A 27,021-nucleotide genomic window follows, 5' to 3' on the forward strand; every position below is an offset into this window, starting at 1 on the left:
CACCTGGAATGAAATTATAATGAAAACACATTACTTAAAATACGTGTCGAGTGCCAAACTATAGATAATGTTGCCATCTAGCAACCATGCCGCCAAAGTTTCCGCCAAGCCTTCCACCAGTCACATGATGTATCCATGAACCAATTTTTTCATCAGCAAGTCTGGGAAAGCTCGGTCTACTCTTATTATTAGTCTATGCATAATACACTTTCAAGGGAGAGTTAAGGTAACATGGTCTCCGCGTATTTTCAATAAGCTTGGTGCTTCAGTCATTCCAAAAGTTACATTAACAGCCAAATAAATATGACTAGCAAATTACAGCAAAAGTTCCAGCTATTATCACTAGTGGTACCCGCACGACTTTGCCCATAGTAGAAAATTATAAGGTCATTTGGTTCGCCTACATATTTACAAATAATGGATGATGAATTTCTCGCCAATTTGCTATGTTCATTTGCCTGCCCATGTTACGGTTCCACGTTATGATAATTTGGTAATTTACTGGTTCACGTTGTGATAATTTGCTTGGAATTTTTTTCTTAAAATTGGAATAGAAAAAGAACAAAATCGAATTTTTGAAAAATCGCATTGAGGGGCACACCCCTATGCTATAAACTAATTCTGTGCCAGGTTTCATGAAAATCGGTCGAACGGTCTAGACGCTATGCGCGTCACAGAGATCCTGACAGATAGAGACTTTCAGCTTTATTATTAGTAAAGATTGCATTGCATACTTTCAAGAGAGAGTTGCAGTAACATGGTCTCTGCGTATTTTCAATAAGCTTGCTGCTTCAGTCAGTCCAAAAGTGCCATTAGCCGCCAAATAAATATGACTAGCAAATTTCAACAAAATCCCATTAAAATTTAAAAAATATCCACAAAATAAATAAAACGAGTGATTTATCAAAATAAGCTCCTTTTATTTATCGCCAATAAACCACATACCCGAACCGAACTTGTTGTACCCTAACGCCTACTAGACTCTGTAAAATACAAAGTAGCCCTACAAGTATACGAAATATTCTTTGCTCAGCTATCTCACTCGTATTCCCTCAGTCATCCCATGTGGTCAAATTCTCACCGGTGATTGGTGAATTTAAAAAAAAAAAAAAAGGCACTGAAAACTTTAAAACTTAAAAGGGCGTTTCCTTTACTTTAAATTTTATTTCTTTTTCTAATATGTGAGTAATGAATCTTAACTTGTCTCGGAGTTTATAAGGTGCTAGTCGTAGAATTTTTTTTTTTTTTTTTTGACTGCAACTGATTGTTGAACTTGTTTTCCAGCTGACAAAGTGTGTCGTGGACCGAAGAATTACGGATATGCTCCAGTCAATCTACCACAGGCATCACTCACTTATTATATCGATCTTAACTACTACCTCGACAAACAGATTCTGGTAAGATCCTTTCAATTTTTGAATTTTTTTTTTTGAACGTATGTTTTAATTATATCCTATGTCGCATTCTAGAAACGCCCATGAGCTACAAACCTCATAATCTTTGGATATAGTTAGTACTCTGCTACAGATAGTTCTGTAAAATTTGTTCAAAAAATATTGAGCCATGTTAAACCTTCGTTTTTAACTGCCCTCTCCTACGTGCCTTGTAAGTGGACATTTCAAGTGTCTCATGTTTAGTAAAAACAAGCAGGGTTAGGGCAATTGCACCAAGTGCCGAAGTACAGAGATGGTAAAAAAAAAAAAAAATGCATCACCCGCGCCGCAAAGGAGAGGAATATCATCCCGATTGCATTCAACACACAGTCGAGCATCCCGTATCCCAGATGATTTGGGGATGGATTTCTGATCAAGGAGTTGGTGGGCTTCACTTTGTGCAAGAAACAGTAAACGCTCAGGTGTATATCAGCATTTTGGAGGAGAAATTTGCTTCCTACTATCCGGGATCACTTCAGTTCCAAACGTCATTTTCCAGGATGATTCTGCTCCGTGCCATAGGGCAAAACTGGTAAGTAACAGTTTAAAAACATTTATCCCGCCATTAGACTTAAATTGACAGGTTGTTAAGTGATTGTTTTTCTCTAAACTCACACGCAGGTTCAGAAATGGAAAAATGAGCATGGGGTCAGCAGTTTGCCTTGGCCCGGAAACAGCCCCGATCTACGTAAACAATGATCGGATTCCTGCTGTTAAATGTTTATTTCATAAGTTTTGCAGAATTTCACATACATTCATCGTTAATCGGTCGACTGAAACTTCTCACATAATCCCATTCTTGTGAAAATGCGAGGGTGATGCAATTTTTTTTTTACCAGCACTGTAATCCAGGCTTCTTTAGATCGACTAAGCGGGACTGTCCAGACAGGATCTATATTCCGATCCTCGTCTTGTGCTGGATTTTCTAAGAGTGAACAACCTTTGGGATCTTAGCTGACTTCCTCCAAGTGTTGGAGGGTTAGTAACAACGACAACAACAACTTCTTTCCTTTTAATCTATATAAAGTTAGGGGAAAAGTGCATTTCTATTGAAAAACTTGTCTATTGTAACATTCACATCATATTGAGCACATATGCTGTATGTATTTCTGCTTCTGAGCAGTTCCCGAAGAGGTTGAATCAAAAACATGGTACGAAAAAAACACACACACACACACACACACACACACACAGTGGGCAGGTTTATGGGTTTGGTGGGCAGTCGTAATGCATTGTGAGAGCCCCGTAGAGATAAACTGCGTGAAAAAATTTCACGAGCCGTTTTGGATTCACTTCGGGGCCTCTATTTCATAGGGCTCCTAGCAATGGGGTCGTTTCCAAAATTTTAAAACTATTTTTTTTCTGAAAAAGCATGCTTAAAAACATAGTTTTTGACCATTTTTAAAATAATTTGACTAAGTTACTATTTTTTAACAATTATTTTTATCGGTGCGCAGATTGAAATTCATTTTTTACGCCTCTGCACATGACATCACAAGTGATGAAATGCCATTAGCGCACAGCGCAAATTATCATAACCTGGCAACGCAGTTGACAGCAAAGCGTAAACATTTAGCACGCCAACAAACATCAGTTGTGACGTCATAAAGACCACGCCCTATTTCCAAAATCGGACATTTAAAAAAATTAGACAAAAAATAACTGTTGGGAAAGTAAAAGTTTTTTTTTCAGACTCCATGTTTTTTTTTTTTTTTTTTTGTGCTTTTTCTATCAAATTCAGTGACTAAAAGTAGTACTTTTGACTGAAGGAAACAACCCCATTGCGAAATGGCAAATCCACCACTGCCCACTCATAGCTACAGATAGCACGCGATGTATGTTACATTTTTTTCCCAATTTTTTTTTTTTTTTTTCAAATCATTTCTTTCGCTCAAACTGAAAGGACAGTCGAATTACATGACAATGTCTTCCAGGTGAATACCAGACAAGAGTGCCTGCAGCAGTGTTCCCTGGAGCGTGAATTCGTGTGTCGTTCCGTTTTGTTCAGAGCCGACCCTCGAACCAAGAAGGCCATCTGCAAACTCTTCCACCTTGACCACGTCATGTTCCCCGATGGTGCGGAAACCTTCGCCACGCCCAACCCGTTCCCGCTCTTGGACACCGGGGACAGCACGGGAGTCTACCTCGAAGCAATTTGTGCAAGTAAGTCAGTTCGAGATCACCTGAGATGGAATGATGATGAGATCTGAGATGGGTTCTCAAAAAATCTTTAAAGAAACTAAATTCAAAATGAAAAAAAAAAAAATGAATTTTGACATTTTGACGTCTTGAATTCAAATTATGTTTTTCGCAATCACGAGTGTGTGTTTGTGTGTGGGGGTATGTGTGTTGTGTGTAAGGTTATGTGTATGTGTGTGTGGGCATGTGTGTTTGTGTCTGTGTGCTGGCATAAGTGTGATAAGTGTGTGGGTAGTTGTGTATATGAATGTGTGTGTGGGGGGTGTATGTGTATGCGTGTGTAGGCATATGTTTTTGTGTCTGTGTGCAGGCATGAATGTGTGGGTAGTTGTTTGTATGTGTGTGTGTAGGTGTAAGTGCGTGTATGTGTTTGTGTGCGTGCGTGCGTGTGTGTGTAAAAGTAAAATAATCAGTTATCCAATGTTGCCAAAAATGCCAATTACAGCAGACACGTGTTTCGGTGTTACAAGAACCTTTTTCAATGCAAAGAAGTGTAAGTTTCTGGATGAAAAAGTCACTCGAGAAAAGGGATGACTTTCATCCAGAAGTTTATACTTCTTTGCATTGAAAAAGGTGTTACTTGTAACACAAAAAACACGTGTCAGCTGTAATTGGCATTTTTGTGCTTCAAAACGTTGGATAACTGATTATTTTAATTTTAAGCACAAAGGTATTTATTTGCAATCTCAATAGCGTTTAACTTAGGGGCTGTTGAGGATATTAAAATGACTAAAATGGTTGTGTAACGAAAACGCATTCGTTAATGCAAAAGAAACTAACAGCACAATGACATAAAATAAAAAAATTAAGAACCGAAGCAGAGTAAGCAGAGACTATTTATGGTTTAGTTCTGGATTAGTTAATTAACCAATATGCAATGTAATCCAACCAATGAAAGCTAAATTAATAAAATATAGATAATAGAAAAGGGTTAACTCAAGAAAATGTAGGACATGTGAGAGCTTCAATTAAGCTTTGATATACGATATTTTTCTAAATTTGATTCAAACAATCAAAGTGCGATTATAGATATTTCAACAGGGGCTGTCCATAAATGACGTCGCACTTTTTTTCAGCATATTTGACCCCCTTCCCCCCCTCTTGTCAAAGATTGTCACACTTCAATTTAACCCCTCCCGTCTCCTTGTTATAGATTACGCTATATTACATATACATATCTCTACATAGTATAAAATGAAGTCTCAAAAAAGCGTCTGTGTGTTTGAACTCGCAAAACTCGAGAACTACCCAGCCGATTTTGCTCAAATTTTCACAGTTTGTTCCATTAAGTCCTGAGAAGGTTTGCAGACCAGTTCGAAAACAATTCGATGAACAGTTCTTTTTTTTATTCCAATTTAGGCCCAATTTTCACATAAATTCCCGAATATGGGGGTGAAAAATTACTCGCAAATAGTAATATTATATATCGTTGGAAAGGGAAGAATTTTCCGCGTTCTGCGCAATTTGTTCCAATGCTCTAACTTAATTGCGACGGGAGTTTTTTACGTTTTTAGCTCGAATTTTTTTAGGCTTAGCTGAAATTTAGGCACTACTTTCTTCTCTAAATCCATCAATAAAAAGTGAAGGAATTGTCCCACAGTTTTCTTTTTGATAGCATTGGAAAGAGCTGCTTTTTTTTACTCCAGATCAAACTCGACCTTAGGTTGAAAGTTCAACCCTCTATTTCCATTAGAAAAAAGTTATAAGCGAATTAAATGAAGTTCAAAAATCTGTTCTCTATTAAAGTTATTAACCATTTTGTTTTGCGTTTTCACGGTAACGCTTTTTGAATCCATTGTTTATTTCCATCTTTCTCATTTTCAATTCTGAAACTTATTTTATTTTGTGTTTCCATGGTTACGCCTTTTAAATCCATTTTTCTCATTTTATTTTAATTTCTTAAAAGTATTTTAGTATCTGTCGTCATTGTTTGGCGAAAAAAATTTGCATGATGGTTTTTTTTTCTTTTATTTAATCCTGGTAATTGAAGAAACTTCACTTAACGCAATGGTTTTTTTTCAAGGTAGACCGTGCAAAGCCGGGCAACGTAGCTAGTTGTTATAAAAGTGTGTGATTCCAAACATCTTGTCATCCTTCCCGTCCCCTGGTCACAAATTGCCAAAATTTCACGAGTCCTCTCAATGCCTGACATCATTTGTGGACGACCCCCCGCAGGGGCGGCATTTCAGCATTTCGTTTGGGGGGTCGAGTTTCTTAAACATGAATTTCCTCAGTACGGTATAAAATACATATTGGTTAACAAGAACTGATAATTAAATGGTTTAAATGTTAAGAATAATTAGGTTTGTGAAGAACAATTAAAATTTTTTCGATCGAAGCTTTAAATTTATTTTGTCATAAGTTATCTCACAAAATATCTCGGTACTAGTTTTTATTTTTTAGTAAAGTTTTAATCTGCTATTTTTGGAGTCAGGAAGGACAGAAAATTTTGTAACTATAGTTAATCAATATCCAATGACTTAATTTATTGCCAGTATAGCTAAAGAGGAAGGTCTTGCTTTGCCTAATTGCGCTTCGAAGGCAATTCTCTAACCTCCTGAGACACGAAAGTCAAAATTGGTTGACGTTCAGTTCTCCTACAACTTTCTGGTTGTGTGCGTAGTTTTTTACACCGATGAAGAGGCTCCATTATTGTAGCCTTGAAATAGCTATATGCTGTATTTTCGTGTAAATTTGTGCTTTATTTACGTCGGTTTTTTAATTTAATCACGGAAGTCATCTTTCAAATGACTGACCTGATTGAAAGAGTCAAAAAACAATGGAAGCAAGAAAGTTATGTCAAAAAAAGCACATTTCCTTTAGATTCCTCTCTTTAAAATAACCAAGAAAGCTTTTTAAATAGGCTAGTATTTATTTTGTGTCATTAAAAAGTATAGTCACAATTCACAAAACAATTCCTCTTTCCTCATGTTATTACTTATAAGTGTAATATTTTCTTTTTCGCTTTCTATAACCGACCTACATAATATTGAAGTTAAGACCAATAATAAATATTTCTCATTAAATCCTGTCTAAATTTTTTGAGAAACTGAATTGATCAGTTTATTCAAAATATTGATTTAATATTTTGACTAAAACTTCATCTGGGTTTTGTCACCTCTTCCACGTTGGCATACATTAAAAACTGTTACGAAAAGCTCTGTCACAAAGTTCCACACCTGGTTCAAGTATGCATTAATGCGAAAATTACTAAGAGTTTCAATTGTCAATCCAAGAATTAAGATTAGCGAATTAAAATTTTTATGATAAAGTGTATAGCATTTACCAAAAAAACGCTCCGCAGTATAAATAAAGTAAACAAAAAATTCAGACAAAGGCATACATATTAAAATGACATCAAATGTTTTATCAATGCAAAGGTCGCTTTCCAGTAATTCTTCCATGGGGCTTTTATAACTCTTGAAGACCATCTTGTGTCACACAGAGATTGTCAAGTAAAGAGCCTCAAGATACATTTGTTGATGTGAAAGTATTTTTTGATGTGAGATGTTTCTCAAAAATAGCATATCTTTACAAAAAGTTTCCATGAAAGCACATGATACACCGAGTTGCTAAAATGTGTTTCTAGTACATGGCATCAATGAACACTTACTAGATGAACATTAAGTTATAATATGAGCATAAAAATTTATGTAAAATGACATGGAATTTACGCGTAAAAATTGCACAGTCTCCTCTCTACACTGTACGGGTATCTCATACAAGATGCACCATCATAACATAGATTACTCAATTTTGAAATATTTAACCCATATGAAGAGATTACTTCTTTAGTTAAGGCAAACACTTATCCTCCATCAGTTTTTTCTGTTCTGAAAATTCAGGCAAATGGTTTTCTGAGTTATCTGAATTGAATTTTACCATTTTATATTATTCTTAGTGAAAAATTTGGGGGCGCAACCGCCCCCTCTCGCACCCCCTATTTGCCGCCCCTGACCCCCTGGACGAGTTCAGTTATGTTTGGGTTCAAAGAGGAGAAATTCTTAGATTGGCGCCAAAGCAACCTGGCTGTCCGTTCCCCTTTTTCAACAAATGAAATTGTTTAATCATGCGCAACATCACAAGCAACTTATCAGAACCAAACTATTCCAAAAATATTTAAAGAAAACGAACAAGGAAGAAAAAAAAGGGGGCAATAAATCTTAGATTGAAACTGATCTCAATTTTTAACTTAATATAGTTGGTGAAAGCAAGAGGGTAAAAATCATAAGTTACTTCATTAAATATTCTGCACTAGTGGTACCCGCACGGCTTTGCCCGTAATAGAAAAATTAAAAAGTCTTTTGGTTCGCTTGTATGTTTACAAATAATGTGTGGTGAATTTTCTCGCCAGTTGGCTTGTACCCATGTTACGGTTCCACGTTATGATAATTTCGTATCTCGTCAACTGTCTTGTGCCCATGTTACGGTTCCACGTTATGATAATTTCGTAATTTACTCGTCCATCTTATGATATTTTTGTTCTTAAAATTGGAAGAGAAAAAGAACCACATCGAATTTTTGAAAAATCGCTTCGAGGTGCACACCCCCACGCTACAAACTAACTCTGTGCCAAATTTCATGAAAACCGGCCGAACGGTCTAGGCGCTATGCGCGTCACAGAGATCCTGACAGACAGACAAAGATCCGGACAGGAGAGACTTTCAGCTTTATTATTAGTAAAGATGAACTTGTGCGAATGATGTTAGATATTTAGAGCTTAAGCTTTAGACCATTGTAAGAAAAATAAAGGGCCAGAACATGAACAATAGATCGCAGGTGGAAAACACACCATGCTACTCTCTTCTATTAAAATCAAGTTAGTTTTTCAATTTTACATAGAATAATTCAAGTATTCAAGGGTGTAGTTTAAGTGATGAACAGAATCGACCAAAAATGTGAGTTTCTTATACAGCTGCACTTTTATCATAGAAGTTTTTATTCTTCCATGATAAAAGTGCGAGTTTCAGAGTGATAAATTTATGTTGTGATGAGACCTACTTAAAAGTTTAATCTTTTTACACGACACTTCTAAAAATTTGAAAAAGTTTTAAGGGCCCCCTATACCGTCAATGCTAATTTGCACAGGTTCATGTACCTTTTTCTGAAAATCCGTTTAAAGGTATAATTATGAATTTTTTTCTTTATTTTAAGTAGACTCTTTTCTCCATACTGAAGTAAAATTTTACAGAAAGAAAGCTTAGTTTTTTTTAATCTAATGTGAAAGTCAAAGTATTTTTCTCAAAAAATGGCATTTTGTAACAGGAAATCAGCTCTATAAAAAAATATTTTTCGAATATGAGAAAAAAATTACTTCAGTGTATGCAATTAGATGTATGGAAAAGGTGGTAAAAATTTCAGGAACAAATCTGATATACCCCCCTCTTGGCGACTTTTTCCTGTTGGCGCCAAAAAAGCGTCGCCAAGAAAACTATGTATGACGTCATATGTCATACATCGTTCTTAGCGATGCTTTTTTAGCGCCAACAGGAAAAATTCAAATTATGTCATTAATTATTTAATGAAATTAATGCATTAATTTTTTTCCGTTGTTTCTCCGGGATACGAGCCCTCGGTCTCATAGTACTTTCGTAATGAGACCTCGGCTCGCCGGCCCTGCCTCGGTCTCATTACGAAAGTACTATGACACCTCGGGCTCGCCAGGACCTCGCTGCCGCTCGGTCCGTTATCCCTCCGACTTTTAATATACATCACAGTCGGATATAAGTCACAGATCTCCTCCGTTCAGTATACAATAAAGTCACAGATTTTATGTGAAATTAACACCATTTTTGTGCTACAAAAATGCCAACCAGACCAAAATACAAACTACCAGAAACACACTAAAAACACAATAATTCAAAATATGTTCACTTACCTAACCTCTTTATTTTCAATTAGTTTAAATATAAAAAATCTATTTAGGACTCCGGTACGTCCAAACGTTGGACGACCTGACGAAAAAGAAAAAGAAGATTCATTCAAAAATTTCAATTGATACATTTGGACAACATCACAAACCGAACTCATAATTAAAATAGAAAATTCAACTAAATTAACATTAAAAAACAACAAGAAAAAGAATACTCTAAAATAAAGTTTGAATTGAAACTTTATTTTAGAGTATTCAACTTAAAATCTCCCTAAGAGCGAAACATATGAGCACCTACCTCCTAAAACACATACACGTGCAAAAACAGACTTAGAGAAACTACTTTCCAGCGTTCAAGTTGCAAAACCAGGGTTGCCAAGTTATCGCCTTATTGGCGATTTTCGTATCGAGCGAAAAATTAAAATCTCGCCAAGAGGGGGGCATATCAGAGGAGAGCCAAATTTCAGAGCCTAGCACAATTTAGTTTCTGAGAAAAAGGAACATTTAGTTTAAAAAATACCATTTCGAGATATTGTAATTTAAAGGGGAAAATTATACCTCATCATAAAAAGTGTACATTTTTTTAAAGCTTATTTTAACTTACTTCTAATATGAGCACGATCAAGAAATTTGTATCATTAAAAAGGAAAGGAAATAGAGTTTCAAAATATATAAAAATCGAAAAATCGAATTTTTGAAAGTATTTAGGGTATTGACTCCCCTTAAATCATCTTTGTTGAATTAAAGGAGCTTCAGTGTAACATATTATATTGTTTGAAGTACAACTGTGCAGATCCTACTTGTAAGTTTTGTCTTTTTTAGATGACACTTCTAAACGCACTAAGCCTTCTAAAGGGAACATCAATCTGAGCTTGCAATCCCAGCAGCAGCAGCAACCTACTTCTGTTCCTATATTCTCAGAAACCCAAGACCCCTCTTGTGATGTTTATGGTGTTTGTTACGATGGTGAGTAAGATATTTTCAACTTATGCATTTAACATTATTGTTTACTTTTTTTAAAACGAACAAGTTCAGAGTATTGGCGAAATATAAAACTGCGGCAACTTAGCATTCACGAGCAAAAAAAAAAAAAAAAAAAACGAGCTGATGTGTACATCACATAACTTCTTTTTACTCCAATTTAATGGCATTTCCCCATTATTGGCAATTTTAATGTGATTCAATAGTTTACTCTCTAAATGTCACCAACAGTGGACAATTTGAAACCAAATTTAAAAAAAAAAGATTAAAAATCGCCAAATTTGTCGCCAAGTTGGCGACAAAGCTTGGCGACCAAAAGACTGGTGATATATTGCCAAATGTCCGACAAATTATGACACAACTTGAGTTTACATCGAAATTAACAATGATTTCCCCCCAAAAGGGGCAAAAGACTTCCTTAAGAACATCTGAATGCAACCAAAAGGGAAGGTGCACAACTAGACCCCACTAGGAGTCTACGTACCAAATTTCAACTTTCTAGGACATACCGCTTTTGAGTTATGCGACATACATCCACACATACACACATACATACATACATACGGACGTCACGAGAAAATTCGTTATAATTAACTCGGGGGTCGTCAAAATGGATATTTCGGGAGTCTGTTCGTTCCTAGGCATATATCCACGTGTGATCGAGTCGAAAAATAAACTCAACATTCATTCTGGGGTGAGAAAAATGGAAATTGAGGCCGATTTTTGAGTGAACATTTTTTCGCGTATACAATACTTCCTTTTTTGTAAAAGGAAGCAAAAATAAAAAAAAAACCTTGTGGAGTATGCTTTTCTTCTCCCTCGACCCAAAATTCTTTCTTTCCTTTTGTTAAGGATAGTTTTTGCGAGATGACGCTTTAAAGGACTTATTTTTACTTTCTTTTACAAAAAAGGAAGTATTGTATTCGCGAAAAAAATTTCACTCAAAAATCGACTTTAATTTCCATTTTGCTCACCCCCGAAAGAATGTTGAGTTTTTTTTTCGACTCGACCACACGTGCATATATACTTAAAAACATATAGACGCCCGAAATATCCAATTTGACGATTCCTGAGTTAATTACAACGAGTTTTCTCGTGACGTCTGTATGTACGTATGTGTGTACGTATGTACGTATGTGCGTCGCATAATTCAAGAACGATATGTCCTAGAGAGTTGAAATTTAGTACGTAGACTCCTAGTGGAGTCTAGTTGTGCCTCTCTCTCTTTGGTTGCATTCGGGTGCTTATAAAGGGGTCTTTCGCACCTTTTTTTTGGGGGGGGGGGAGGAATCATTGTTAGTTTCGATGCAAACTCAAGTGGTGTTATAGTTTGGCGGACACTTGGCGGTATATCGCCATTAGTTGTCGCCAAGTTTTGTCGTCAACTTGGCGACAGATTTGGCGATTTTTTTTCTAAATCTGGTTTCAATTTGGCCACTATCGGTGATATTTAGAGAGTAAACAATTGAATCACATTAAAATTGCCGATAATGGGGAAATGACATTAAATTGGTGTAAAAGGAAATCATGTGATGTACACATGAGTTCGTTTTGTTCTATGCAAGTTAAAACCATTCTACAACTTTAAATCGCCGTATTTTCCCTCGGAACAGTGTCCATCCAGTGCACCGACTCCAAGATCATCGTGTACGTGAAGACGAACCGCCACTTCCACGGCCGCATCTACGCCCTGGGCCGCAGCGAGACCTGCCACGCCAACGTCCTCAACAGCAACCAATTCCGACTCGACCTCTCCCTCAGCGGTCAAGACTGCAACACACAGTCGATGGTAAGTGTTTTACTTTCATTTCGAATCGAATTTATGAAATAAGCTACGATTTTTATAATCGAACTAGCTGCGTCGCCCGGCTTTGCACGATCCACCTCGAAAATAAAAGTTATGTCAAGTGACACGTGTTTAACAATCAAGCTTAAACAATAATAATAATAATAATAGTAATAATAATCAGTAAAATTTTGCGGAAAAATAACCAAAAAAGTAAACGTTTTAAATCCCCCGATTACTGGAGAAGCCTTTAAAACAAAAGCAAGAATTTGATTTGCTCATATTCGAGAGAAAAAATGACAACAGATCTTTTGTCTCAATGATTTTTTTTCAGGCTATAAATTTTAATGAAAGCATTGTTGCGGAAATGGAGATGAAGCACTGAATAATCATTTGAATGGAGGAAAGCCTTCGAAAAATAGGGGTTTTACGTCCAAATCTAAGTGTCATAACCAATAGTTTTTAATTGATGTCTCCGCTAATTATTACCGGAGAATTATGTTAAATAGCCAATCATAAAGACGAGAAAATTACGAATCCATCTATACCTGGTTCGATGGTCAGTTCGCTGTCGTTCGGGAGAAGTAACTAACATACATACACAGTTACATACGCTCAGTTTTTAATTATATAAGATGTCTGAAATGCCGTCGTCTGCATCTCTTAAATGTGTAAGAAATCATAATACAACAACATGGTTCGTGGAAAATTAGAACAAGCCCCTCCTCCCCCCGCTAAACTTGAAACATTTAAATACTGTCGTCTATGAAAATAAACTTCCCTCGTAAAATATGAACACTAAACTAAACCCAAGCAACTAAAACTAAGATTTTAACACAAAGCGTTAAAAATTTGAAAATATACGTCCCATAGCACATTTTGGCCTCAAAGTATTGACAGAGCGTACATTTTATTTTACTATCAGTAGCCGCACGGTGATGCCCCAGTTAAAAATTTAAACGTCGCTAAGAATTTAAGTCCGTTGAATAAATTAATAAATTAATAAACGCCACCCCGCTCTCCCCTTGATGTGAAATGATCATTTTTCTCCAACTGAAATGCGCACACACCTTTTCCAAAAACCTATTAAAGTCTTTCTGGAATTTAAAGCTATTCGCCTAAACACGTAAAACGATTAACAGTAGCTTTAAAACTCAAAATATTCTTTCAATTAGATAGTTCATTGCTTAACGCGCCAACCCTGTTCTTTGGCGAGTGTGAAGCGGTTTTTTCTGCAATTCGAAATGCTTGGCCAAATAAGCATTTGGAATTGCAGAAAAAATACTATAATAAAATCGTTATAAAGAATAATCACAATTGAAGAATACGACAAATCAAATTACTTACTTAGATAGGATTACTTAGAAATAATAAAGATGTAGAGATAATAAATACTTAAAGATTAATTATTTACTTAGATATCTTTAACTATAAGAACAAAAACAGACGTTTAAGAAATAAAGAAAACAAAACACAATAGAAAAAGCCTACTAAATCAATTTATGTACCTGAATATCAAAAAAAAAAAAAAAACGCATTCAAAAATCAGTTCGCAGACCACAACAACGTATCCGACCACACGTCTGAGTCACGTGGCGTGGCTCCTCGCAGCTATCGCCACCGTCGGCCAGCGCCCTCTCAATGAGTTAACTTATCCCGAAATCTATTAGGAATTCATAGAACTAAACAATTAATTAAACATTTAATTTGCAATTCAAAATATTTCGGTCAATATGATTTTTTTAAAAAGTAGCCTATCGCCTTCCTCAATAAATGGACTATTTAACACAGAAAGATTTTTTAAATTCGAACCAGTGGTTTCTGAGATTAGCGCGTTCAAACAAACAAACAAACTCTTCAGCTTTATATTATTAGTATAGATCAGTTTTCAAAGTTATTATTTCAAATACTATATCATGTATTATATTTTGTCGGTCTTCAAAGCTTAAGATTAATTTAAAAAGCTGTATTAATTTTTAAAATATGGTCTTTGTTTTTTTTATATTATTATTGCTCAAATTTTCATGCCCAAAAAAAAAAAAAAAAAAAACCCTATTACCATCGATGAAACCGATTTTTATCTCCAAATATAATTCGGTATACAGTCTAATCAATTTAATTTAACTAATCAGTAATAATCACTGTAAGGAGCTTTACAGGACATGTTGAGAAATATTACACTTTGTTATACCTATTGAATGAGTCTTACCCTAATATTTCCACCTGCATTTAACACAAACCTCTACTGCTAAAGTCATGCAAAACCCATGATTCTGAATGAATTAAATTCATCCTTATATATATAATAACCAATTCATTGATCGAGTTACGCTCTGACGTCATCAAGGATGAAATTCACGCCATAGCATGATAATTTGATAATATTTTTTGGCAACGTTTGACATGCAGGGAAATGCTTCATTGCTTTATTCCGACGAGGCTGAACTAGATCTGGTCACTTAACTGTTTTACTGGAAAAACAGTCATTTCGGGGGAATGAAAAAACGAAAAAATGGTTAATAATGAACGCCATCTACTGGAGTTAGGGTTAAAATATCACCAAACAGGAAAATTGCTTCTTTCAAATGTAGAAGCAATTTTCTCCCGTCATAACTTGACGGGCGATTTTCCAGTTTTAAAGTAATCGTTTTCACGGTTTCTTTCGTGACTCTAAACTGTTCGTCACAGAATATGTTGTTTTTCTTTTCAGGGTGGCGTTTACACGAACACTGTTGTGCTGCAGCATCACAACGTCGTGATGACCAGGACCGATAAGGTGTACAACGTGAGGTGCACTTACGAGGTGACTTCGAGAAACATCTCTTTTGGAATGATGCCAATCAGGTACTTACTTTTATTTATAGAAAATGGGGTTGTATCCTTCAGTCAAAAGTAGTACTTTGTGTCACTGAAATTGATAGAATAGGCAAAAATAATAACTTGGGCCCAGAAAATACTTTAATTTTCCCAATTAATTTTTAATTAATTTTTTTTAACTGTCCGATTTTTCAAACAAGGCGTGGTCTTTATGACGTCACAAGTGATGTATTTTGGTGCGCATTCCACTGGCGCGCTGAATGTTTACGCTTGCTGTCTACCGCATTTCCAGCTTAATTTAATTCAGAGTCGAATTAAATATTGTGTTCTAAGCTTGCTATGACCCATATCGTTGCCACTACATATGAGTAAAGAAGTGAATTAAATATTTCACACTGTGAATGGCAACGCTGAGAGGCATTTCATCATTTGTGAATCGGGTAAGCTCTGCTACTTACTTTTATTCATGGAAAATTGTCCAACCCACACCCATTTCCTCTAGATTTGTATTAGTGACTGCCAGTACTGTAATGTCTTAGAAATAAGGTTATCTCAAATGGAAGGAAAAATAAATAAGAAAATAAGATAGAAGAAATAAGATTATCAATAGATATTTCAAAAATACTCTTAATAATTAATTCCTCCAATGGAATTCTTACATTAAAAGGGGTCTAAGGACCCTTAACCTTCAAAATTTTCGATTTTCTGGAAAAAATATATGTTGTTGCATAGTTTAATTTTGAACAATTTGATACCTTATTTATTTCCATACGCCAAAAACTTTTCAAGTTATCGTAAAAATGCGTAAACTTTCCCCATAGAGATTTATGTTAACAGCAGCTGTTTAAGCCTCTTTTTTTCAGGTGCCGGTTTCTTCGGTTTTCTGGTTTTGCGCGCATGATATCTCAGAAAGTTTCTTATATATTTCCGTGAAACTTTTCATGTATGTTTGTCTGGTATATTTTTATGATCCGAACCTAAATTTCAACTAAAAATAAGAGTAAATATTAAAAAAAAAAATTTTCTCCAAAATTTTTAAAATTTTCGATATTAACTTATAAAATTTCAAAAAATAAATAAATAAATAAATAAATAATTGAAAAAAAAAATTTAGGTTCAGGTCATAAATATAAACCAGATAAACATACATTAAAAGTTTTATGGAAATATATAAGAAACTTTTTGAGATATCATGCGCGCAAAACGAGAAAACCGAAGAAACCGGCAGCTGAGAAAAAGAGGCTTAAACAGCTGTTGTTAACATAAATCTCTATGGGGAAAGTTTACGCATTTTTACGATAACTTGAAAAGTTTTTGGCGTATAAATAAGGTATCAAATTGTTCAAAATGAAACATTGCATAACATATATTTTTTTTTCAAAAAATCGAAAATTTTGAAGGTTAAGGGTTCGTAGACCCCTTGAAAATAATAAAAGAAAGAAAAATTCACAAGACAGTACGTAAGTTTTAATATCTGTATAAAATATGAATGAGATGGAGGGGGGGGGAGGTTGGGAAACAAGTTTCTTTTTAGCTTTTATAAGATTATTTTCTTTTGCTATAATATTTAAAATCTTTTGAAGATAGAATATCCCCCCTCCCCAACACAAAATAAATAAATAAAAAGATAAATACTCCGCGAAAATTTTAGAATAGGAATTTCTGTGCCAAAAAATCGTTTTTTTTTTTAAACAATGATGCTGCACCAATGAAAACTTAAAAGTAAAACTTAAATTTTGTTCTTAAAATTTTACAAACTATTCTTCAAAAGATGTAAAGAAAAATGTCATAAAATATTGTATTTATGCCGTGCATATTGCTTAATAATTTTAATGAGCATTTTAAGGTTTTTAAGTAAAAATTGCACATTCATCTAAATTGTAAGTTTTTTCTTATGTACATTCCCGTCGTTTCTAAAATGCATAATCATATTCTGTTTTTTAAAACCCTGGTGAGAGTCAGTTGAGCCCCCCCCCCCCCCCCCCCCGCAATAAGTCCTACCTTAGATATGTGATTTCTTACGCGTAAAATTTTGCATAAAAACGTCTAAATTTAACGTCCAAAGATAACTGAAGTGATCGAGAGAATAACTCCTTCTATAAGTCAAGAATTCCAAAAAAAAAAAAAAAAAAAAAGCAGCGGAAAGTTGTTCAAAATGGGAAAGCTAACATCTTGGCCTAAAGAAAAAAATAAAATTGTTTTAAAGATGATAAAACCTGAAACTAGTTTCTTCTTAGAATAGGCTTCAGATTATCGGATTGCAACATGTTTACTTCAAAACAATAATTAGAATGAGGTAGAGAATTATTTTTTTTAAAAATGGAGCTAGGTCGACGTTTAGCACAACCAATTGGGAAATATTGGGGTGTTCATTTAAAACAATGAATTCCGTACCTAGCCTCTTTTAATCCCCCCCCCCCCCCGCGTTGCTACAGTAGCACTGAAAACCGTAGATGTTTTTTCTTTCTTTCTTTTTTTGGTAACCCATATTCCTTTCCAACACTTGTTAAACAGCTCGAGCTATGTTCAGCTGATATCAGCTTCATCTTCTTTTTCTTTGACAGCTCCCCATTATTAGAAATCTGAATATGAAACAAAGTGTGACGTAAAATAATTATTTAGAACTCTGTCTGTATTTAATATGAAATACAGTCCGTATATCGAAGTAGCAAATTATCGGAAAAAATTCGATATGTAGAAATTTCGCTATATAGAAACGATTTTATTTTATCGTAAAAGTCTCCTAAACATTAAAATTAAAACTAATTTACGTGTATGAAAGCCAATTTCTAATTGATACAAGCATCGGTTAAAATAAAAGTTAGCAATTAAAAAAAAAATAACAAAAATTACATTTTTGCGCTTTCATACATCTTCATTCTTCAATTCAGCTTGATCCGCAACATGAGGGGATTTTCGTTTTGACAATGTAATCGAAAGAAAAGTAAAAAATCAATCTACTTGACTTGAATGATTTTTACTGCAGCTAAAAAGACTAGGAATGATAATCAACAGACAAAACGGAGAACTTGAAACAGATTTTACAATGTTACTGGTTACAACTAAGATTTGAAATAAACTTGAGGGAATTAAAGAACTCCAGAAAGAAACAACGGCCTATCTACACACCCCTCAACCCCAGATTCCTTACGAGTTTCGTAGCAACCTTTAGTGAACATAATTTTCTTCCCTAACTTTCATTTTTCATGAGACAGTCTAAAGTGGAAAAAAAAAATCTACGAATGTCTCGAAAACAAATTCGATATATAGAGATTTTTTCGACAAATAGAAACAATTTTTCTATGTAATGAACATAGAAATTTGCTGGGATCTCGATATATAGAAAATTTTGATATGTGGAAGTTCGATATATGGAGGTTCGACTGTATTTTACTTATAATTTAAAAAAAAAATTTCATATATTTTATTCCACAGTTGCGTTATTATATTGTTAAAATTTAATTTTACGGAGCTTTTTTCTCAAGTACTAAGGAATCATATAAAAGAGTCATTTGATTTGAAATAAAATAATACCATAAGAACATTCTATCTTATGTATGTCTTAATATTTAAGCATAAATTAAAATGTTTTATTCATATTCTATGTCTTTCAAACTGCACCCCCCCCCCCCCCGTTTTGAACAGCTATCGATGTCCCCATCTAAACCACCAGTGACTTTTTTTTTTAAGTGGTACTTCTTTTGAGAGGATTTAGACAATTTCTCTTTAAGTTTTCCAGAATTTACCTGAAATCTGGAAGAAACAATTCTATATTCCCATAAAAAAATTTTGGAAAAAAATAGAACCGACTTCAAAATTGCTCTAAAAAGTGAAAAATAATTTTATTCTTTAAACACCATCGATAATACTTTTAAACATAATTTTTGAATTTGGCGCAAAAACAGAAAGTAAAATGCAGTGCAACCATGCTTCGTTCATATCTTTTTCAGAAAATCATCCAAAGTTAGGAACGAAGCATTTATATAGTTACTCACATATGCTGTAATCAATGCATAATGTATGTGGTAGTGAAGAAACTGAGCCTGGTTAAATTTATAATTGAGTTATATGGCTCGCTTTTGCGCCAACTTCAAAAATTATGTTTAAAAGTATTATCGCTGGTGTTTAAAGAATAAAATTATTTTTCACTTTTTAGAGCAATTTTGAACTCGGTTCTATTTTTTTCCAAAATTTTTTTATTTCATTCTTTTTAGTGTAAATGTATTTCAGAAATAGTAAGAAGTTACCATCACGAAACTTCACCTAATTTTTTTCATAAAAATATTCCTAACTAAAAAAGAACTATGAACACGCTTTAAACTTTAAGCGATTGGCACTAAAAATTTATCTTTGTTAATTTCTGGAATTCATTTGTGCTTTAATTTAATTATAGTCATTTAAATATTACGTTGTCCCTGAGTAATTTACATTTCACAGCATACAAGTTGCTTGTGATGCAATCCTGTATCTCCTTACTTAGCCACGATCATCTGTTATTGGCATAGATGATAACGATAAACAAATACTACTATATAGTCGATGCAGACCTAACCTGGTAGCACTGTGAAGACTAAGCAGATCCTAATCACTGCATTACCTCGCTTCCAGGTAGGTTTACCCCCACTATAGGGCATTGACAATGAAGAAACTTAATGCTTGCTTCAGAGAAGCCTCCATTCAAAATTATCAGTACAATTTCTATTAAAATAACTGTTGTCTGGCATCAAACTTTTGTAACAATGGGTTTTATATTTAATCATTTTATAGGGAAATTGCCTAAAAATTACTGTTTTTTGACCATAACTTTTTTTCGAAAGAACAAATATGGTCAAACAAAGTAATGGGACCTACGTTGAGCCATCCCCTATCTATTAAAAAAAAATCATCAAAATCGGCTCACTAGGTGAGACGCTGTGAGTGGACAAAAAAAAAAAAAAAAAAAAAAAAACATACATACGGTATGAACTGATAACCGTCTCCTTTTTGGAAGTCGGTTAAAAATCAAGATGGCTTAGTTAAAGTCAATTGAGTAAAAAATGAAAATCGGTCAGAAAAGTTAAAAGTTTTTAACAAAAGAATGAATCGTCAGACCTGTCAAAAAATAGATTAAATCTGGTAGTGCCAGTTCTAATCATTAAAAAATTGTAAGTCCACATTTGGCCCGCCCTCCTTGTTGTAAACAATGCTACCCTTCTTGAAAATAATTGCCAGAAGACAGCACCACTTTTAACTGTAGATTAAAACATCCTCACATTTGTAAAATAACTGCTTTTTATTTATATTTCAATAAAAATAATCACAAATTTTCTTTGATAAGTGTCACAGAAGTCGGAATATGCGAAGAAAGTTTCATACGCTGTAATACATCGTACTTTAAACTTTAATCTTTATTGTTGCTCTCATTATGAGGTTGGCTTTAAATTTTGTTCCTTTAATTTTTACAAAAATACGTACAATAAATAATAAAGTACTTAGCATTCTGTTTTGATTAATTAATTTAATAAATGTAAAAACAAAAAATCAAGTGTTCCAAAATTTACCGGAAAATTTAAAAAATAATAATAATAATGAAAGAAATGTTCGTCTAATTTAGCTCTAGCAACAGAAATGTCTATATTCCGGTGATTCTTGAAGTGATAATATTCAACTACCCGTAAAAACTAATATTGAATTACAGATTTAAAAAACCCAGACTTAAATGAATTGTATGACCGATCACATTTCAATCAAAATAAAATTTAGTTTGTCTTGTTCCATTACATAGTTCTGTTTGCATGTCGCTCGGTCACGTTGTTATTTTATTTATTTACATTGTATTCATCGAATTATGTACAGAATATAAAAGTTACTGACGCTATAACGAAATTTTTACAATAAAATGGTCAAATGCAAAATGTTAAAGCATTCAAAACTGAACATAAAAAAGAAAAAAAAAATAGAAGTCAATAGCGATATACTAAAAATTTACTAGAAGAACATAAAAATTTAAATTTTAAGTACTGACATCGTATATAACACAAAATATAATCGTAAACAAAGTCTAATATTCTAATACCTTAAATACGATCAGGAAAGGAATTGATTTATTTTTAAATAAAATTTGAGTTTCAGAAAATGTTTAAAAACTGTCAACTCAGAATCACAGCAACTACTCGGATTTTTGCTATAAAGCAATCGCTACAACTTAGCAGCTCAAAGAAATTGCAAAGTCAACATCAACGAATATTGCGATACGAATTGCGATTTCAAAATAAACCTTATTTTACATACATTCTCGATGATAAAGAAAACTACATTTTGAGGAAAAGGGAATGAATAATATAACTGGAACTTACCTTTAACTTGGATTACGGCTGAACGGTCCTGCCTCAGCACACCTATCAAAAAAACATGGCTGCCGATACCTTGAATTCATTAGTTTCTCTTCCCGTATGAAGGAAACACCTTTTGCGCATCGTTTTGCGCAATCTAAAACGTTTTTCCCTGTTATTTAGCAGAGCAATATTAAACTGTAGGAAAAACAGTATATTACTATAAAAACAGCAATTATTTTTTGCAGTGTAGATGGTCTAGTTAGCGACAACCTCCCATTCAACCACGATTTTTTTTTTCTTTTATAGAACGCTCAGTGGTGGTTTTTGAGATTTCCTGGACTTCCATTTCTTTTGAAATGCGTAAAAGGAAAAATATTTTCAAACAAAAAACGATTTCTTCCAATCTGTAAACTTTTTGCGGGCTGAACAAAAACGATTTTTTCCAATCTGTAAACCTTTTGCGGGCTGAACAAAATCTGTTCACGGATCGCAGGTTGGAGACTTGGACTGCGTCAGTGATTTTTTTTTTTTTTTTTTTGAGCAATCACGATTGCGTATTGTTCTCACTTGACGGTTTAGAATTCCTATCATTTTATTTTCCCACCAGCACCCTCTGACAGCACCACCGCCGCGTCGTCCGACATCACGATGCTGCTCCTCTTGCAAAAACCGTCTCCAAGTTGCGTCAATATCCTACACACACACGCATACACACACACACACGCCTACACACACATACACACACTCATGCCTGCGCACAGACACAAATACACACTCCTACACACATACACATACACATACTCATGCCTGCGCACAGACACAAACACATATGCCTACATACACACACACACACGAACGCCTACACACACACACACACACACACACACACACACACACACGAACGCCTACACACACACGCGCGTACACACACAGCACTGCATACACAATACGCACACACATGCATACATACACACACACGCGCACCCACACACATGCGCCTACACAAACACACACGCGCATTCACACACACACACACACGCTCGTGATTGCGAAAATTATAATTTGAATTCAAAATGCCAAACATTCAAATTAATATTTTTTTTTTTTGAGCAACCGCATTGCTTATTGTTCTCAATTGACTATTTTTGGCGTCCTTTGATTTTATTCCTCCCCCCCCCCCGCCTCCCTCTGCAGCACCACCGTTGATCGGCCCGTCCCGATGCTGCTGCTCTAGCGAAAACCGTCTACAGGTTGCGTCCATATATGGACATATATCCTACACACATGCGTACAAACACACACCTACACACATACACCTATACACACACACTTACACGCACACACACTCATGCCTGCACATAGACACCAACACACACGCCTATATGCACACACATACTCGTGATTGCGAAAAACGTAATTTTAGTTCCAGATGTCAAAATTCAAATTAATTTTTTGAGCAATCACGATTGCTTATTGTTCTCACTTGACTGTTTTGATGTCCTATCATTTTATTTTCCCGCCAGCACCCTCTGCAGCATCACCGTCGACCGGCTCCTCACGATGCTGCTCCTCTTGCGAAAGCCGTCTCCAGATTGCGTCCATATCCTACACACACACGCATACATACACACACACCTACAAAATCACACACACACCTACACATACACACACTCCTACACACACATACATGCACTCATGCCTGCACACAGACACAAACACACATGCCTACATACCCACACACACACACTCATCTACACATACACACACTCTTACACACACATACACACACTCATACCTGCACACAGACACAAACACACATGCCTACATACCCACACACACACACGAATGCCTACACACACACACACACACACACCTACACATACAAACACTCCTACACACACATACACACACTCATGCCTGCACACAGACACAAACACACACTCCTACACACATACACATACACACACTCATGCCTACACACACACAAACGCCTACACGCACACGCGCGTACACGCACAGCACTGCATACACAACACGCACACACATGCATACATACACTCACACACACACGCACCCACACACATGTGCCTGCACAAACACACACACATGCGCCTACACAAACACACACGCGCATACATACACACACACGCTCGTGATTGCGAAAAACGTAATTTGAATTCAAGATGTCAAAATTGAAATTAATTTTTAATATATTTTTTCTTCAGGGATCCCGACACCATGCAAGTGACAGCATCACCGGAAGCTCCCCTGCCGAAGATCGTGATTCTGGGCATGGAAGGAAGGGAGGCCTCGACGGTCAGGATCGGAGACAAACTCACTTTCAGGATCGAGATCCCCGAAGGAAGTAAGTGCTATACCGATGCGATTCCTCCAGTGGTTTGCTATTTCGATTCAATATGTGGGGTCGTTCTAGAAATTCTTTCCCAGACCACACTCATCGTGAGAAAAACATGTTACGCTGGTGTTTTATATCTGTCACTAGAATGGAAGCTGGATAAATATAAGACCACACGTAAATACGGTTTTTGCTCCCCTTTTCTGAGAAATGTTCGAAATTAGATCTTCAAAATAGCTGAATTTTATCCGAAGCTGGACATTTGTTGTGCACATAAACTTTCTCCGTTTGGTGTGATATGATGTCTGTGACACTATAGGGAACATTTTTCAACCACCTTGTCAACATCGTCTGACTGTTGCAAACAGGGGTGCATTCCCCGCCAAACGAATCCTTGTATATAAGAGAAAGTAAATAGATCAAAGGGGGAGACACTCGTAGAGCAAAGAGCTGGTGAGTCGCGGAGTGTGGTTCTCGCAGTTCAAAATATCTTTGTAACATTAAATAATCTGTAATTTGTAATATAGCTGTAAATATTGATCGCATTAAACGTCTCTAAAAGACCATGCATTCTCTTGTCATCTTTACACAAGAGGTGGAAACGGTACAGTGCCTTTCCTTGAGCACTCGGGAAGATTGTGTATTGATCTCACTCCGACCGCAGCCTGACGTTTATATTTCATGCGGTTTCGATTTCTATTGTTTTTTAATTGACCAGACTAGCCACAGGATTTTTTAATTTTATTGAACATGTAATTCAAAAATCATCACTCAATCTTGATTTTTCATATCAAAGTTCATCGGAAATGTAATTTTAGCATGTTAATAGAAAGAAAACATTTTGATTTAGAAATTCGCTTTACCTATCGCTCAAATAAAAAAGTCTAGCTTTTGAAACGTATGACTCCAAAGCAGCAAATTAGACATTAACTTTCATTTTTATTCAAAAATTCACAGAAAAAAAAAACACTTAATGATTTCACGTAAAAGGCTTACAAAATTTACGCAAAGTTTGAACTACTTTGAAAAGTTTTTTTTTCAATTGTGCATTTTTTTCACTGAAACATAAAGTACATGGGATAGAATTATGCAAAAAACAGCACTTTGAATACGATACCTTCACCGTTTGCTGGCGCGTGTGCGCTCTTTTGTACAGTACTGGTAAAAGAAATTGCATCACCCTCGCATTTTCACAGCAATGGGATTATGTGAAAAGTTTTGGCCGACCGATTAACGATGAATGTATGAGAAATTCTGCAAAACTTATGAAATAAGCATTTAACAGCAGGAATCCAATAACTGTTTAAGTAGATTGGGGCTGTTTCTGAGCCAAGGCAAATTGATGACCCCCATGCTCATTTTTCCATTTCTGAACCTGCGTGTGAGTTTAGAGAAAAGAAAATGACTTAACCCCATGTCAATTTAAGTCTAATGGCAGGATAAAGGTTTTTGAGTTGTTGCTTACCCGTTTTGCCCTATGGCACGGAGCAGGATCATCCTGGGAAATGACGTTTGGAAGTGAAGTAAGGTGATCCCGGATACTAGGAAGCAATTTCTCCTCCAAAATGCTAATATACACCACTATTCCTTGCTCAAAGTGAAGCCCAATAACTGCTTGATCAGAAATCCATCCCCAAATCATCTGGGATACGGGATGCTTGACTGTGTGTTGAATGCAGTCGGGATGATATGCCTCTCCTTTGCGGCACGGCTGATGCAATTTTTTTTAATCACCACTGTATAATCATTTTGCATAAATGCGGTGGCATCTTCCAGTGTTCAGGTGGATGTAGGCTCGTTGACATAGACGTATGACTTTAACCCCATAGAAAAGAATCCAATGGTGTTAAATCACATGATCTAGGGGGACCGACTCTGATCACGGAAATGAGGGTAGACGATCAGAAATCGCCTGATACATTGATTGGATTACATGCAGTATACTAGACAGCCCCGTTATCGCATCCAGAGACTGCAGTTTCGTCTTAGTTTACACTCATCAGTCTGGAAAAGGGAATAGCCGAAATGGAAGAATATGTCAGCACATTGAAGCTGAGAGCGCCAAAAAAACGGTAGATAAAGTAAATTCATCAATTTTCTCATCATAGAAAATGAAACTAACGTGCATTTTAGAATGTCATTTCCTGAAAATGTACAAAGTTCGTCTAATACAAGTGGTAGTTAAGAGGGATTTGTTATAATATTACAGATCATAATTAAGAAACTGAATTATATCTCATGTCAGAAAGAGGCAAAGCCTTGAATTAGCAAACAAAGCAATGACATAGAAGTCGCGAGAACTCAGCACTCGATAACCCGGCTGAATCCAGAAAACTCGACCACATTCTGGCAAAACGATAAAACCCCGCGCAAAAAAGCTGCAGCGTGTATTTTCCGATAACCCAGCATTTCAAAACTCGACCTCTTTTTGTTCCGCATTTGGCCGAATTTTCGGGATCCTACTGTATTACAGGGTTTGTACTCAATTTCAGAAATAAAATGAAGGAGTTTTTTTGGAGGAGTTTTGAAGGAGTAAAATGAGATTTTGAAGGAGTGTCATCAAATGACATCACTTTTTTCCAACATATTTGCCCTTTATCACAAAGTGTCACACTTCACCTAACTCCTCCCCTGTCACATGTCATATTTTTTACAAACATATTGTAACAATTACTGTGTGATGTCACTTTTTGTCACCCTCTCTCTTCCCCATGTCACAATTTCATGAGCCCGTCTCCTCCTTAGGACATGACGTCACTTGTGGATGACCTTTTTTAGAATATCATAATTGCGATTAACTAAACAATTGTTTTTTAACAATCACTTAATATGGTACAGCTACATATGTATTTTTAAGTATTTAAATAATAACTAGACAACCTAACTTTTATTTCCGAGAGTGATGGAGGGAAAAACAATCATAAAACTCGAAAAAATAGCTAAGCACTATTTAGTGACAAAATTTTCATCTCCAACTTCTATGAATTAACTATGATCAATTTGTAAATCGAAAAAAAAAAAAAATCCACGAAATTACCACATTAAAATCGCCTTTGTGACGAAGTTAGTTGTCAATCAAAGCATTTTAAGTTTCATAGAGGAAGATTACGTAGTCTTGAACTAAAAAAGAAGGAGTTTTGAAGGAGTTAAAACCAAAATGAAGGAGTTTGAAGGGCCTTCCAAAAAAATTTCCTGAATGAAGGAGCATTGGAGGTGTTTTGAAGGAGCGTACGAACCCTGTATTATTTTTGATTTAATTTCAA

At 35.3% G+C, this 27,021-nt stretch overlaps 1 protein-coding gene across 1 annotated transcript in view; it reads left to right on the forward strand.

Annotated features, from left to right (window-relative positions):
• Positions 1–27,021, forward strand: part of LOC129220578 (uncharacterized) — a 51,695-nt gene that overhangs the window by 9,678 nt on the left and 14,996 nt on the right. The window contains exons 4-9 of the mRNA XM_054855013.1: positions 1,285–1,397; positions 3,368–3,596; positions 10,327–10,470; positions 12,099–12,274; positions 14,982–15,115; positions 23,628–23,767. Coding sequence (XP_054710988.1) covers positions 1,285–1,397; positions 3,368–3,596; positions 10,327–10,470; positions 12,099–12,274; positions 14,982–15,115; positions 23,628–23,767 — 936 coding nt within the window. The remainder of the gene's footprint in view (positions 1–1,284; positions 1,398–3,367; positions 3,597–10,326; positions 10,471–12,098; positions 12,275–14,981; positions 15,116–23,627; positions 23,768–27,021) is intronic.

This window comes from Uloborus diversus, chromosome 1 (genome assembly GCF_026930045.1).
Source record: "Uloborus diversus isolate 005 chromosome 1, Udiv.v.3.1, whole genome shotgun sequence".
In the NCBI taxonomy this organism is placed as follows: Eukaryota; Metazoa; Arthropoda; class Arachnida; order Araneae; family Uloboridae; genus Uloborus; species Uloborus diversus.